Raw genomic sequence first — 15,198 nt, forward strand, 5'->3', positions numbered from 1 at the left:
CCATCTCACAATCAGAATGCCTGTTTTTTCTAGGTATTTTTCTGCTGTAAAACCACCTGTAATTGATATACATGTAACGTAGAGCTGTTTAGCGTCAAACTGTGGAACATTCCAGGCAGAGCAATGACATATCCATAGCAACAAGCATGTGATGGACCCCTAACCAAAAAGTTACATAGCACACCTTTAATAAACTTACATTTTTACAAAATATACATTAAATAAATATAGGATGTCTTCTCCTTGTGCTTCAGTATGGTTATGTACAGTTTTAGAAAATGCAGCCAGTGTTCAAACACGTTGCACTGCTTTTTATCTTGGTCAGTTATAAGTAGCTAATCTCTAAAGAGGTGCTCTGCTCAGCTGTGTTCTCCTCTGGTAGAGTTTTAATGCTCCCATTTTTGGTCCCATTCAAAACAAGTGGGGCAGCCAGACTGGACCCGTTCATTGCGTTATTTGCACATTTTGGATCGGCCATTTTGTCCCTCTTTTCTGGTGATGACATGTCCGTCATTCCCGGTACCAGTCTATTCTCCGTGAACAGCATTTGCGAAGTTTGCTGCCGGAAATCGCAATTGCCATTTTGGGTGATTCTGTAGATTTCCGTCATTTCTGACATATCTTCGTCATCATCGTCGACTTCTCGGATAACTCTTCTTAAACTTTCTCGGGGCATTAATGCGCGCCTTCCTTCATCTCTTTGCTCTTGTCGCTCAATCGGTTCATGATTTTCAACCCTTCGTGTGGATCTGCATAGCGCTTTCCGGAAACCTCTTTTGAAATTGTCAGACAGGAAACCGTACACAATTGGATTAGCACAACTGTTAGCGTAGCCTAGGACAACAACAAAGAAGTACAGTCCTTGGTATTCAGGCGGTAGTGCTACTAGCAAATTTATGGTATTGAGGAGATAAAATGGCATCCAGCAAAGCACAAACAACGCGACTACGATTATAACCATGTGCGTAACTTTTCGTTCAGATTTCCTGCGTTTTGTTGACGTTGCGTGGACCTTTTTACCAGAGCTACGGATTTTGAACACAATTAGCAAGTAGCAAAAGCAGATAATCAGAAGTGGGACGAAAAAGCCAACAGTGGAGGTGTAAATGATGAAAGCAGCTCGCCAAATATTCGACGGTTCCGGCCAGGCGATGTTACAAGTCCCCCCTTTTTTCTCTGTATTCGAAAAAATCACAACAGGCAAAACGACTAAAAACGAAAGCGCCCAGATTGTCCCATTGATAATCTTGGCTATTTGCGGACGACGCCACTTTGAGGACCGGATGGGGTGGACTACGGCGAGGTACCGGTCGATCGTCATGACAGTTAGACAGAAAATACTCGTGAACTGGTTGATTGAGTCCACGGTCAAAACTAACCGACACATTAAGGGTCCGAACGGCCACGACTGGAGCGTATTTTGGATCGCTAAGAACGGCAGTCCGATCATGAAAAGTTCGTCAGCGATCGCCAAGTTCAAAATATAAATATTGGTGACGGACTCGATTTTGGAGTAATGGAGGATTATGTGAATGACTAGAGTATTCCCTCCCAGTCCTATGATGCAAACAACAATGTAAATCAACGGAATAAGCACTCCGGTTATGCTTGGTCCCATTGGGTCTGGGGAGTTGGTTGAGTTTAGCATTGAATCGTTGAAAGCGCTCTCGTTGAACATGAGAAGAAACAGCCCGGCCGGAGTTGGACTGGCCCAGCTGCCGTTCGCCCACAGATCCTCCGTCATGTCCGTCCCGAGAAAAGGCATCGCTTTTTGAACAAGCCGATTCATAGCCGATTGTGAGCCTCTTTTTCAGTCGCCGTGTGGTTCCCCGCAACACCTCAACTGTCGCCCATCTGTTCTGCAAAAGGAGAGAGATCAGGTGTTAGTACGGGGCCGACAGGGGCCAAACGCACTGCAAACAAAAAACGTGGTGCAAATGGAAAAAACGCGCTGCAAGAAACAAAAACAAATGCATCATCATTAAATGCGCTGCAAATGGAGAAACGATGCAAAGCACAAAACGACGCATACCAAGAAAACACCTGCAAAAGAAAAACGCTGCATAAAAAGTCACCACAACGGAAGTGCTCCAAACCTGCAGGGGGCGCTCTCAGTGTAACAGCTCAATGGAGAGACACACCGGCTGGAGAGAGACAGGTACTCCTTATGAGAGAGACGGAAAACGACTATAAATTACAGCGGGAACAAATTATTGTTACGGTAATGTGGCTTTTATTTTATTATATTCATGTATTGTGTTTATAAATAATATAAATATCGCTGTACAACGCGGTACTTCACGTGCCGGTTATTTTATTGTATTTCACACCAGACTTTACAAGGCGATACATTAGCATGTCGATTAGCTTGTTTGCTAATAGCGATCAAATAAGAATAAGATAAGATAAAAAGATTAGAGATTGATACAAAACACCCGTTTTAATAGTACATTTAAAAGCCATCTTATCGCAGTCTTCCATACGATACAACGCTGCACATTAAGTATTATGCTTATTATGCCAGCAGTTAACTTATACACTTATGATCTCCGCTGTTTGTGTATATTAAGAGGTAGTGTATAAATACCCATATCAGTGACGTTACTTATCACGTTTCTGATTTCAGTTTTCTAGTTTATACTGATCTATCGTCTTTTTCCAGGCCAATATGTTTTGTCCTTACTGCGGACACGATCTGGGAACTACCGATGTACCAATGTCCTGTGGCTCATGTGGCTCCAGTGTGCATTTTTTAGCAGAATATGCAGACGGTAAGTGGACTCATATCCAGTTTTTAAATAACATTGATATGATCAATGATGTTAATGCCACTTTTTCATGTAAAATGCATTCATGTATATTTGGCTTGTGATAATTCTAATAAAATGTCTGCCTTTATCCCACTTTATGTTTATAGGGTCAGCATCAGATGTCCTCACAGATGACCTAATAAGAAGATATTTTAATGAGAGCTACAGCAATGCGGAGATTTTGGATTTTTTAGCTTCTAAACACAATGTGCACATGAGCCTTCGCTCCTTGAAGAGGAAGCTGAATATGCTGTCTTTGTTCAGACAAAAGAACTACTCTACTCTTGCCAGTGTTTGTGGGGCCATACAGGAGGAGTTAAAGGGTCCAGGGCAACACTATGGCTACCGTTCAATGTGGCAGACATTGCGCCTAAAATACTCGCTGACAGTTAGGAGGGATGATGTTATGGCCCTGATGAGAGAACTGGATCCACAAGGAATTCAACATCGTGCAAGCAGAAGATTTGTTAAGCGAGTTTACACTTCTGATGGACCGAACCATGTGTGGCATGTGGATGGATACGATAAGTTGAAACCATACGGTTTTGGAATCAGTGGCTGCATAGATGGATACTCGCGAAAGGTGCTGTGGTTGAAATGTGGAGCAAGCAACAATGACCCAGTGGTCATTGCCCAGAATTACATGAACTGCCTGACAGAATATGGAATCATTCCAATGCGACTTCGTACTGACTGTGGCACTGAAAATGGCACAATGGCAGCAATTCAGTGTGCCTTAAGATCATCTCACACTGACGACTATGCTGGGGCTGCTAGTCATTTGTATGGCTCTTCAATGGCAAACCAAAGAATTGAAAGCTGGTGGTCTTATTTTCGCAAACAAAGGTGTTATTATGGATTTCTTTAAGTGTTTTACATGCTAGAAGCACATTTCTAAAATAGTCTTTAAAACACATAGAAAATAGACCATTGTGGTCCTTGAAAGTTTCTTGCTTTTTTTGAACAACAAATTAAAACATTTTCAATTGCATTAGAATCCAAAAACATTCCCTGAAATGCATTGCCCTAATTCCAGCTTGTGTTTTCAGGTCTCAATTTTGGATGGACCTTATGAATGATTTGAGAGAGCGAAATCTCTTTAACAGCAGTCATGAGCACACATGCCTCCTGCGATTTGCATTTATGGATATGCTACAACATGACCTTGATGAATGCAGAAAAAAGTGGAACACTCATACAATAAGACCTGCTAAACAGTCTCGTTGTCCATCTGGGAAACCAGAGGTCATGTACAGCCTACCTCACAGGTTATTCATTTATGTATTTATTTATTACCTTAATTGAAATAACTGGATAAAATGTAACAATAGACCTAGACAAACTTTACTGATCCACAAGGGAAATTACTTGGATACAGTAACCCACACATCACAATATATAATAACAAAGAGCAACAGGTGTGAAGTGAAGTACATTAAGAAAAGATGTGAAAAACCCTTGCACTTAATAGTATTGCATATGGTAACAGTCTTGCGCTCAGCTAGTTGAGTCCAAGCTACACGTAACATATTTTTACTCCCAGGTTTGGTGGAACTGACTGTGGGTTTCCGGTTTCACTGGAGGAACTGGGGCCATTTCAGATTGAGGCAACACACAGTTCATGTGGAGATCGTCATCTCCAGTCACACTTTGAGGATCTACAAAGACAGAGTGGTCTAATGCAGCCAATGACCTGGGAGACCTGTGTGGAACTTTATATTAGATTGAAGAACATGGCTGAGTTGTAACATCACTAATACAGGTAATAACTGTTGAACTTCAGACACTAAAGGTCAACCTATCAGTTATACAATAAAAAAAATTAGTACAGTCCAAAACCAGGAGAGTTTTGTATTCCAAAGTCCATGTCCTTTTGAAACTCTTCATAAGTTGTTGACAATGGAATTTCCATGGTGTTTGCACAGGTTCTGCTGCATGGGAAGCGAGACACCCTTTGAAACACCAACTTTGGTCTTGGCTTAATCCCAGATGGGGGCAGAGAACAGAGTCCTGTGGCGAACATCAGGATGTCAGGGAGGGAGAGTCCTGTTTGTTTATCTTGGGAGGAAAAAAAAAAGCATTATTGATCATGTTCTTAAAATGTGTTTTATTAAAGTTGTTATTCATACAAGATGAGAGAAACATAATAAACCTTCTGTATCAAGGAGATAGTCTCTCCAGAATGCTAATACTTTGGTTTCTTCTTGGCGTCTTGTGGTGCCTTGTTCACTGAGTTGAACCTCAAAAAGATTTTCCAGTATTGTGGATGTCAGCTGCTCCACACTTGAGCACATAAATGTCTTGAATATAGATGCATGCTGCTCCAAAGCATGAATCATGTTAAGTGTTGAAAGCCCATCCTTGAACCTACAAAACATCAACAGAGCAAAAAAACACAAATGCTTTAGAACAATAGCAGTATCAGAAGGGATAGTTCAACAAATTGGACTACTGCCATAATCCCTATAAACATAGAGATACGTACATTACCTTTTATCGGTGCCAAAATGTTTAACTATTCCTTTAAGCATACTAATTACTTGGCAGTTAATAATTAACATAAGACTTTACAACTTATAACTAATTAAATTCATTTAATCAATGAATATGCAAAAAAAACAACAACCTTTGAATTGAGAAATGGTTGCGGTAAATGAAGTACCACTGCATGAAGTCTTTCATTATTATCTTCTTGTCCAATACAACTTTTGGATACTGAAGACAACCAGCCATCTGCAACAGACTTGAATGTTTGTCGATCACTGCATGCAGTTCAACCAGTGTTGCTGCACTGGATATCTGCAAGACAATAACCATACATTTAAGTGAAATGCCACTAACTTCCCATACTGAAAGATAAAGATGGAAAGAAATCACACAATTTTATATTGTCTATGCCAGCAGTTTTCAATAGGTGAGACCTGCCTCCCCTGGGAGGTGCCAAAGAGCCACTGGAGAGACGCGACACACACAAACTAAATCAGGACTGAACCCAGGACTGAATCAGGAGGACTAAACTAGGACTAAGCTAGCACTGAACCAGGACTGGTGTCAGGCTACTGATGTTCAGTGATACTACCTGTCTTTACCTACTCTAAGGAGGAGGAGGAGGCTCACATTTACCCAATTTGAAAATCCTGGTCTATGTCATAAAATAGGAAGGAGGGGCTTAATTCAGATAATGTTCTGAGATGGTGCAAACTGGCTTTTACTACAAATGGTTGGGTTGTTAGATTACAAGTATTCACTATTCCATGTTTTTAAAAAGATGGAACAATACCTGAGAACCGAGTTTTAAACCGGTTTTAAAAATGGAATTCAGGGGATCAATTAGTCAAATTTGTGAGCTTTCTTGATTTGACCACAAACCTCAAGCAAGGAAGCTCTCATGGTGTCATCGGTGATGTCCTCAATCCTTGCCTCAAAATCAGCTGTTGATTTTCCCGTGAGGTGGTCGTATAGCATTTCTGACAAGAATCGAGGGCCTGGACCACCATGGACTATGGATGTAGCGATCATCCTCCCAACATGAAAATACTCATCATCTCTGGCAGCTGTTAACATTTTACCATCCATTAGTCCACTATTAAAATCATTTTTGAGTTCACATGAAAATGCATACCAAAGTTAATTTCACTGAACCCAAGTGTAGAGCTAAAACCAGATGTTGAATTTTCAGTATGAATTTTCAGAAATGCAATGTACCTGTAATTTAAGTCTGAAACAATAAGATGTTTACCTGCACAGTCAAACGTGAGAAATTTCCTATCGTCTGGACCATCAAATATTCTCCTTGATCTAAGGCAGTCCATCAGCAGGGTGAGGAACTCTCGTTTGGGACCACCAGTGTCCACTGCATCCTCTGCTCGCCCCTCATCATCAGTGAATTTAACCAAAATTTCATGTGATGGGTCATAAGATGGTCGCTTGAAGCCTCTGATTGCTCCATCCCATATATTTGCCCTGTTTATGTTGAACCTGCTGTATGAAGTGTTGGTAATCTTGGAGGCCAGGTCTGAAACAATGTCTTCAGCAGTCAGGTTCAAAACCTGCGGACTGCAAGAGAATATCAGTACATGAGTTCCAATATATGAGCCAACAATAACAATGAGGTACTAACTAGTAATATATCATACTGTTCTGCAGGGTAGTCTATGTGGTCATCTGTCTCAGACTCACTGTCAACTACTATAGGTGCATACATGGTGGTGTAGTTGCTGCAGGGAAAAAGTTCATTGATTCCAGTCAGTCAACAATACCTATATACATAGTACATTTCTTACACTTCCCAGAAAATTTAAAAATATTTGTTGGAGTTCTAATGTTATTTTGACTTTGGGTGTGAATTGGGGTAGCTGGTTGAGAAATGTAGATAGACTGGTCTTTAGTAAGCTTTTTGTAATGTTGCAATATAGCAGTAAAAATGAATGTCAATAAATAGTTGGATATTCCAAGAAAGAAAGCATAGAAGTATAAAAAATGTGAAGGAATTGCAGGGCATACGCTAATGTATTATGTTCTTCATTTAACACATACACACACTAACCAAAAATGTTAAGGTTGTAACTGTCCACCAGCTTACCTATACCAGGTATTCAGATTCTGTGAAGATCTTAACTGATCCTGGGGAGTTGATTGCTGTCCATCCTATTTAAAAATAATACATTTTTTAAGTTAATCATTTAGCACTGTTACCTGCTTAGAACTAATGCAAGCCATAAAAGGATAGATACAAAGGACTTAGGATGACTAAATTAATTTCCAAAATTATTTACTGCTATTTCACAATTTTATGTTAGACAATCAATACTATTGGATATAATCTTACTTGATGAGATTCTGGTTGTTGGCATCTGGAGGGTCTGTGAATAACAAATAAATAATTAATCTTCCTAATTGTTTATGAAGAAAAACATCACTTGACTAAGGCAATTTTTACCCCTGCAAAATGTTGTCTGTTTTTGGGGTGCTCACATTATCTGGAGTGTCCCAGACCTGCGTGCAGCACATAATATAAATATACAGATATAACACATTAGATTAAATGTAATTTTATAACTTAACTGATAGTTAAATGGTAATGTACCTGGCAATAGGCAAATTTGCTATGTCTTTTACATATATACACTCACCACAGTGTCAGAGAGTTCACTTTCCACAGATGGCAGGTTCACATGGACAACACTGTCATCTTCACTAGAAGACTGTCCAGTATAGCCTTCAAAAAAGGCATTTAAACAAAAATGACTATAATGTTCTGAATAATTTGCAGACTTTATCCTGCACAGATAAGATACCAATAGGAAACCATGAATTAATACAAAATGGAACACTTACAACTGGTTTCAAAATCCTCTGCAGTGCAAATGTAGAGTGTTATCCTCTGGTAGGCCTTCCCAATTGCCTCCTTGTACTTCTGAACAGTGAAAGGGTCATTTGTTCCTGGGATGTTTCTCACTTGTCTGCCATCAGGGTACAACAAAACATGGACAACATCTTGCATGTCCTGGTTAAAATCCATGTGTTTTTTAACAGCAGCAGCCAATAGCTGCTCTGATGACCAGTGAGGCTGAATGTCCAGAGGCAGTGATTTCCCTCTTACAGGTTTTAAGGAGTCACCTGTCAACCTCATAACTCCAACATAAATCTGCAAAATAACAAATGACAGTAAATAAAACAGAAATACAACATGACAAATCAATATGATATGTCACTTAACAAGGTGTAGATCTGCACTGACAGCCAAATCTGAACAGCCTATGCAACACCCTATGTAAACAACATATCATACCTTCACTGGTTTCTGTTGCTTTTCACTCTGAGAGGCCTGACGTTTCTTTGAAAAGAATGACTTTCTCTCCCTGTCTTTAACTGCCCTAAACCTCAGAAATGTTTCTATGCTTCCTGCTAAAAAAAAACACATAGGAATTACATACTGATTCAATGCTCTTACTGAGTTCATAGTTATGTTCATATAAAATTACTTTCTGCAGGGCATTTCAATATACCTCTAATGCCAGTTACTAATCCAGGGTAGTGAAGAGAAAAGTGTTTTTTGTATATACAAGAACAAGATCTGAACCTCTCAGGCTCCCTTCTGATAATTTTTGTCACAAAATCATGAATCTGTTTACCTTGACTGGTGGAAGGTTGTGCAACATCAATATGTGCGTGAGTTGCAGGCGTCTCCTCCTGGACGCGTTTTAAAAAAAGTGACGTTTTTGCCACACGCACGGCAAAAGGCAGGTGAAGCTGTAAGCGCAGATCCACAAAATGGACAGTACATCTGCAAGGGGAAAGAAAAGGAAAGGGTTTAAGTATAGAAGACTGTACTATTAAAACAGGTGTTTTGTATCAATCTCTAATCTTTTTATCTTATCTTATTCTTATTTGATCGCTATTAGCAAACAAGCTAATCGACATGCTAATGTATCGCCTTGTAAAGTCTGGTGTGAAATACAATAAAATAACCGGCACGTGAAGTACCGCGTTGTACAGCGATATTTATATTATTTATAAACACAATACATGAATATAATAAAATAAAAGCCACATTACCGTAACAATAATTTGTTCCCGCTGTAATTTATAGTCGTTTTCCGTCTCTCTCATAAGGAGTACCTGTCTCTCTCCAGCCGGTGTGTCTCTCCATTGAGCTGTTACACTGAGAGCGCCCCCCTGCAGGTTTGGAGCACTTCCGTTGTGGTGACTTTTTATGCAGCGTTTTTCTTTTTGCAGGTGTTTTCTTGGTATGCGTCGTTTTGTGCTTTGCATCGTTTCTCCATTTGCAGCGCATTTAATGATGATGCATTTGTTTTTGTTTCTTGCAGCGCGTTTTTTCCATTTGCACCACGTTTTTTGTTTGCAGTGCGTTTGGCCCCTGTCGGCCACCGTAGGTTAGAGTAGAGAAAAACATGCAAGAAAGTACAAGGCAAATCAGTGATAAAGGTGACATATGTAACTTTTCTGGTTTTTGCCACGGAAACAGGGAGGTGATACCATTAGGCCAAGTACGGGGTAGGCTCTAATACCCCTTTCGAGCATTGTTTTATTTTCTCTAGTATGCATTTACAGTGTTTTTCATACGATAAGGCGCACCGGATTATAAGGCGCAATATCAATAATGTTGAATTCTCTCATCCATTTTCATACATAAAGTGCACCGGATTATAAGGCACATTAAGCAAAACAAACGGACGACACTTGAGACTGATCCCTTAGCCCAGTTACCCACGAACAATTGGTAGATCAATTCAATTCAAGTTTATTTATATAGCACATTTAAAACAACTTCAGTTGACCAAAGTGCTTCACATACAAGTCAACAACATAGAAAAAACAGTTACACGTACATATATACAGAAAACATGTGACAACTACAATAAAAAAAACAAGATATCCTGACTAGTTCGTACTAAATGCCAGGGAGAAGAGGTGAGTTTTCAGTCTCATCTTAAACTGTGTTACAGACTGAGAGGATCTGACAGCAAGAGGAAGGCTGTTCCATATTCTCGGTGCTGCCACAGAAAAAGCTCTGTCACCTCTTTTCTTGAGCCGAGTTTTGGGCACGACCAACAGGAGCTGGTCGGCTGATCTCAGGGCTCTGGGCGGAGTATAGGGCTGCAGTAACTCCCTCAAATAGACTGGACCCATGGAGTGCAAACATTTGAAAACAATTAATAACACTTTAAATTGCACCCGATATAAGACAGGGAGCCAGTGCAGGTCACACAGAACAGGTGTGATGTGAGGTGAGATCGTGGTGTATTTCGCCTGGTATTGCCTCCCTGTCTTGGTGAATGTGGATTATGAATGTGAATGTGGGTGGATGATTTAAGTTTGTTTTTTATTTTCTAAGAGGAGAACTCATATATACATTGAGTAATAATGTGTTTAATGCAGCTTTGGACACATTTGTTTATGTTTTATAGAAACAAAACTTAAAACCACATGGCTAAATTGCATAAACTATAAGTGCTGAAAAAACAGCTCACTCGGTTCAGCTTCTGTCGGACTAAAGGACACGACTCAGTGGAATATGTGTGTTCTTCGCAAGGCTCCGGACTACAGTTGCCATAATGGTATGACAATCCATCAAGCGGTGCGGCATCATAGCTTACCAAAGTTGTACTAAAACATTTTGACAGATTTTTGAGCTCCGTGTACCACATCAAATCGGTTCAAGGTCAGTGAGCACAACCAGAATTGATACATAAGGTGCACTGGATTATAAGCAATTTAAAGGATTTTAAGTGCACCATATACTCCAAAAAATATGATATTTTAAAATATGTTGTCTTTGTGTAAAGAAAAAAAGAGAAAAGTTACAGGTCAACTCTGGGAAGGGGTGTGCCCACTTACAGTAAGAACACATTTTTCACAGTTTTTGAGCAATTTCAAACACCTCTATCTGAATAAATAAATAAATATGTTTAATGCCACATCATGGGACATTCCAGACAAAGCAATAACATATCCATGGTGGCAAACCTCCTGCCAAAAAGTTACATAGTGCAACTTTAAGTATGTTTTCAGAAAGTTTGAATAGATATGAAGGTGGGAGATATAAAGAAATGGATAATATCTTCATTGTTGTTCTGGAGATATGTAAAATTAGAACAGCTACGGGGTGTTTTTTTAAACATTTTTTTATCATAGATGGCTGCACATGGACTGAATCATATTGTGAATCATTATCTTAATATCAGGTCTGCCTCACATCAAAATGGTTGATTATTTAAGTGTAAAGTAAGGATTTAAACTTTTTCTCTGTTGAGCTGCATTTGCAAAACGAAAATGAGAGCTACACATTTTCGCAGTCACATGAAAAAGAGTAAGAATAAAAGCCATAACCTTAGATGTGGTACAGATCCTTATAAAACATAAACCATTATCCATTTATCAGTGCACAAGGTTAGGTATCAGAATTATACATTTACCAGGGTAACAGTTATGTAATCAATCAATTTTGAGTTATTCACACAATATATCAGAAATCCCTTGGTGAGCTGCTTGGAAGGGAGTGGAGAGCTACTGTAGGATAATATGTGCCAGTTCACCAGAAAGCATGGGCCAAGAAAAATGATCTGAGTAACCTGAATATATTGTCTCTAATTTAAGGCTCAACTATGCAACTTTCCGATTTGGAGTTCATCACTTGCTTGTTTCTATGGAGAAGTCATTGCTCTCCCTGGAATGTTCCACAGTATGACATTAGACAGATCTACCTTACAGTTGTTAAATTACAGATGGTTATACTGCTCAAAAATGTGGCCATGAAGATAAAAAGGTTTAATACCATACTGTGAAACATTCTAGATAAAAATTCTCCATAGAGAAAAGCTTTTGACTGACCCTCCACCACCTATTAAAAACGCAACAACAAAAAAGTTGATCAAAAATAAAATTAACAAAAATGTCTTGTGTAATCTTGCAAATGAGGGTTTTATAATCCATTTACGCTTTGTGCAATATTGGAACCTCAACCAAGGGCACTGGGACATTTTAGCATATTCCTGGTGAAATATTGTGTGAATATTGTTATCTGGATAATGCAAAAAATAAAAACAGGATTTATTTTGGTAATGTAATATTAGGATAAACTGTTTTTATTTGGCACCAAAAAAGCATTTTGAAAACTTGACCTCTAGAGCTAAAACAAAGGATGTTTTAGGATTTGTGTTTTCTGCGCCTGGTCATTTCAGTTAATTGCAGAGGATGGACAAGAGGGTTGCATGAAAATATGAAAAACAAAACAAAAGAGCAATTTCACACCTCGGCAATGTGCACTGTAGCTGTGTCCTGACCTGGTAAGACCTTTTGTTGACTGTTTAATGCTGGGTTAGACCAGGTTTAGTCCGGGGTTCGATCTGGTTTAGTGCTGGTTTAGATCTGGTTTACCTGGGTTAGATGTGGCATAGTCCTGGTTTAAACCTGGCTTAATCCTAGTTTAGACCTGCAAGTGCTAGACCTACTTTACTCCTGGATTAGACCTGATTAGGTCTGGTTTAGCCCTTGTTTAGACCTGGTTTAGTTCTGTTTTAGCCCTAGTTTAGTGTTGTTTTTTACCGGTTTTCGATCTGATTTAGTCCTGGGTTAGACATTGTATAATTCTTGGTTAAACCTGGGTTAGTTCTGGATTAGACCTGGTTTAGTTCTGGTCCAGACCTGGTTGAAATCTGATATATTCTTGGATTAGACTGTTAAAACCTGGTTAAGACCTTGTTCAATGCAATGTTAGATCTCCTTAACTCCCGGGGTCAATCTAGTTTCATCCTGAGTTAGACCCTCTTTAGTCTTTGGTTAGATTTGGTTTAGTCCTTAGTTAGGTGTGGTTTAGACCTGGCTTAATGCAGTGTCAGATCTCCTTTACTTCCCAGGATCAATATGGTTTCATCCTGAGTTAGACCTAGTTTAGTTTTTGGTTAAATCTGGTTTAGATTTGGTTTAGTCCTTGGTTAGACCTGGTTTAGACCTGGGTTAATGCAGTGTCAGACCTGCTTTACTCTTTGGTTAGACCTGATTTTGACCTAGTTTAGTCCTGGTTTAGTCCCAGTTTAGACCTGATTTGATACAGATCTTTGGTAGCGTTCTAGAGTGGTCAGTATCCGGAGTAGAAGGTAGAGTTATGGCTGCTTCCATTGCGGTCAAGAAAACAAACTATGGTATCTCAAAGAAGCTGAACACTGCTCTTGTAAAAACCCATATAAATGAACACATATTGTATATACTTTATCAAGATGCACATAGTATTGTCATACAGTTACGCATGAGCTGTGTATCATAGTCACATTACGTAATAATTCATTTATTATTTCTCCCTCCAACGCTCCATCACCATCTGCTGCGTGAGCGGAGAGAGCCAGACGGGGATCTGCAAGAGCAAATGCTGTCCTTTTGGGTAACAACAATAACAACAAAGTGCTAAAAGAGGCAAATTTACAAAGGTTATTCAGAAACAACTTTAGAAACATATTTTCTCTCACTAAAATATCATTGTGGAACTCCTCTCGGATGAGTATGGTATATAGTTGTTTCTGAGATATGTTTTGACTTTTAAGTGGGGTGAAGGAAAATAATCGCAATCCAATCTACATTTTAATAGTTGCAATAAGTCAATAGTCATTATTTAAAGGTGCAATATCTATCTCCATAAATACAAGCAGACGACCACAAGACCAACTTTTAGGTCAAATCTGTGGAGAGGAGACATGCATGGATTTGTATTTAAAAACACAACTGGATAAATGCAAGACAGATACATTTAAAGTCATACTGTTGAACATAACAGGCAATGCAATAACCTTTCCACAGACAAACAGGTAGAGCGCCTCCCACCAGAGCATGGAGGTATCACAGTGGGACTTTCAAAAACAAATGCACAAACATGTTCTGAAATTCATGGGGAAACTGTCAGTTCACATATTTTAGTTTTATCTCAAATGTTCATACTCCTGAGTATTTTGAAATGTGAGTTTAGAAAAAAAATCCCATAATTAAAACATTAAATGCAAATGTAATCACAATTGCAAATTGTATTGCTTGTCAGTCCTACTGTTAACTGATGCAAATCTAAGGTGAATAATTCATTTGTCATGAATAGAGTTACAATATTGTTTGGTGTTCCACTTTTTTAAAAGAACACATGTGATCCAGAGCCTGATTCATCACTTTCTGGAAACCGTCAGACCTCACAGCATTAGGATTTGTTCGCTCAAAAGAAGGTGGGTACTTTTTTAATTTAACCAATCGCTGCTATTTGGTTGTGACGTATGTAATGCACTGGAACGCTCAGTGGTGTCCAAGTAACTTCCAGAATTCTTGCAAACCATCTAGTGTAGTCCGATTCCTGACCTAGCCACTGGAGAGAATTGAAATTGAGCGGAGGCACTAGGTGGCGCCAGCCTAGCTATGTGATCCATCCTTATGGCTTTAAGTCTCTTTTAAACATGCTTTTGGGCACTACTGGATGAGTATTTTACATTATGAGACAGTGTAATCCTTCATTCTTCCAAGAGTGATTCAGTGTAGAGAAGGTTTCATCACTGGTCATCTGGACTCTGTTTTTGTGATCAAGATGTTTCGGCTCCCATAATGATGTCATCTGTAAAGAGAAGCCTACTCTGAGTCCAGCCTCAAAGAGAGGCATTGTATAGTGAGACTGCCCTGCCCCTGTTTACAGCTGATATCATGATGGAAGCAGAAACATCTGGATCACAAAAAGTGTCCAGATGACCACATATGAAACCTTCTTTACATTTTACATTTTTTTCAAAATTATGTCTTAATTTGAAAAATCTACACTTCACCTTCTTTTCCAATGAGGCACTGGAGCTCCCTCTGTTGTCAGCAACACAAATTAATATATAGAAATAAACAAATGCTATCC

General features: G+C 39.1%; 3 protein-coding genes across 3 annotated transcripts; 1 reads left to right on the plus strand and 2 right to left on the minus strand.

Moving 5' to 3' along the window:
* Positions 1-325: 325 nt before the first annotated feature.
* sstr3 (somatostatin receptor 3) lies at positions 326-1,789 on the minus strand. Its single transcript, XM_020933204.2, has one exon. It carries the CDS (start codon positions 1,787-1,789, stop codon positions 326-328), a length of 1,464 nt encoding a protein of 487 aa, XP_020788863.2.
* A 126-nt stretch (positions 1,790-1,915) lies between these two features.
* LOC129408536 (uncharacterized) lies at positions 1,916-4,871 on the plus strand. The gene is made up of 6 exons (XM_055152252.1): positions 1,916-2,221; positions 2,663-2,771; positions 2,918-3,656; positions 3,860-4,078; positions 4,354-4,572; positions 4,736-4,871. Exons 1-5 carry the CDS (start codon positions 1,997-1,999, stop codon positions 4,556-4,558), a joined length of 1,497 nt encoding a protein of 498 aa, XP_055008227.1. The 5' UTR covers positions 1,916-1,996; the 3' UTR covers positions 4,559-4,572; positions 4,736-4,871.
* On the minus strand, positions 4,633-9,009 carry LOC129408637 (G2/M phase-specific E3 ubiquitin-protein ligase-like). The gene is made up of 12 exons (XM_055152708.1): positions 8,945-9,009; positions 8,148-8,457; positions 7,943-8,028; positions 7,750-7,805; positions 7,639-7,672; positions 7,393-7,457; positions 6,947-7,027; positions 6,550-6,866; positions 6,180-6,364; positions 5,473-5,609; positions 4,963-5,177; positions 4,633-4,868 (listed from the first exon to the last, which is right to left on the minus strand). The coding sequence occupies exons 1-12, from the start codon at positions 8,969-8,971 to the stop codon at positions 4,633-4,635; spliced, it is 1,749 nt and encodes a 582-aa protein (XP_055008683.1). The 5' UTR covers positions 8,972-9,009.
* Between the last annotated feature and the right edge of the window lie 6,189 nt (positions 9,010-15,198).

The sequence above is a fragment of the Boleophthalmus pectinirostris genome, unplaced genomic scaffold, assembly GCF_026225935.1.
Source record: "Boleophthalmus pectinirostris isolate CB_2022bp ecotype Guang Dong unplaced genomic scaffold, ASM2622593v1 HiC_scaffold_17, whole genome shotgun sequence".
NCBI lineage: Eukaryota > Metazoa > Chordata > Actinopteri > Gobiiformes > Gobiidae > Boleophthalmus > Boleophthalmus pectinirostris.

Excerpts from the sequence above, each read along its gene's own strand:
- LOC129408637 (XM_055152708.1), bottom strand. The coding sequence starts at position 8,971 with ATGTTGCACAACCTTCCACCAGTCAAG. Across the intron at positions 7,028-7,392 it reads AATCTGAATACCTGGTATAG|CAACTACACCACCATGTATG; the intron begins GTAAGCTGGTGG and ends TTTTCCCTGCAG. Across the intron at positions 6,867-6,946 it reads ATAGACTACCCTGCAGAACA|TCCGCAGGTTTTGAACCTGA; the intron begins GTATGATATATT and ends ATTCTCTTGCAG.
- sstr3 (XM_020933204.2), bottom strand. The coding sequence starts at position 1,789 with ATGAATCGGCTTGTTCAAAAAGCGATGCCTTTTCTCGGGACGGACATG.
- LOC129408536 (XM_055152252.1), top strand. The coding sequence starts at position 1,997 with ATGGAGAAACGATGCAAAGCACAAAACGACGCATACCAAGAAAACACC. Across the intron at positions 2,772-2,917 it reads TTTAGCAGAATATGCAGACG|GGTCAGCATCAGATGTCCTC; the intron begins GTAAGTGGACTC and ends TTATGTTTATAG. Across the intron at positions 3,657-3,859 it reads TCTTATTTTCGCAAACAAAG|GTCTCAATTTTGGATGGACC; the intron begins GTGTTATTATGG and ends TTGTGTTTTCAG.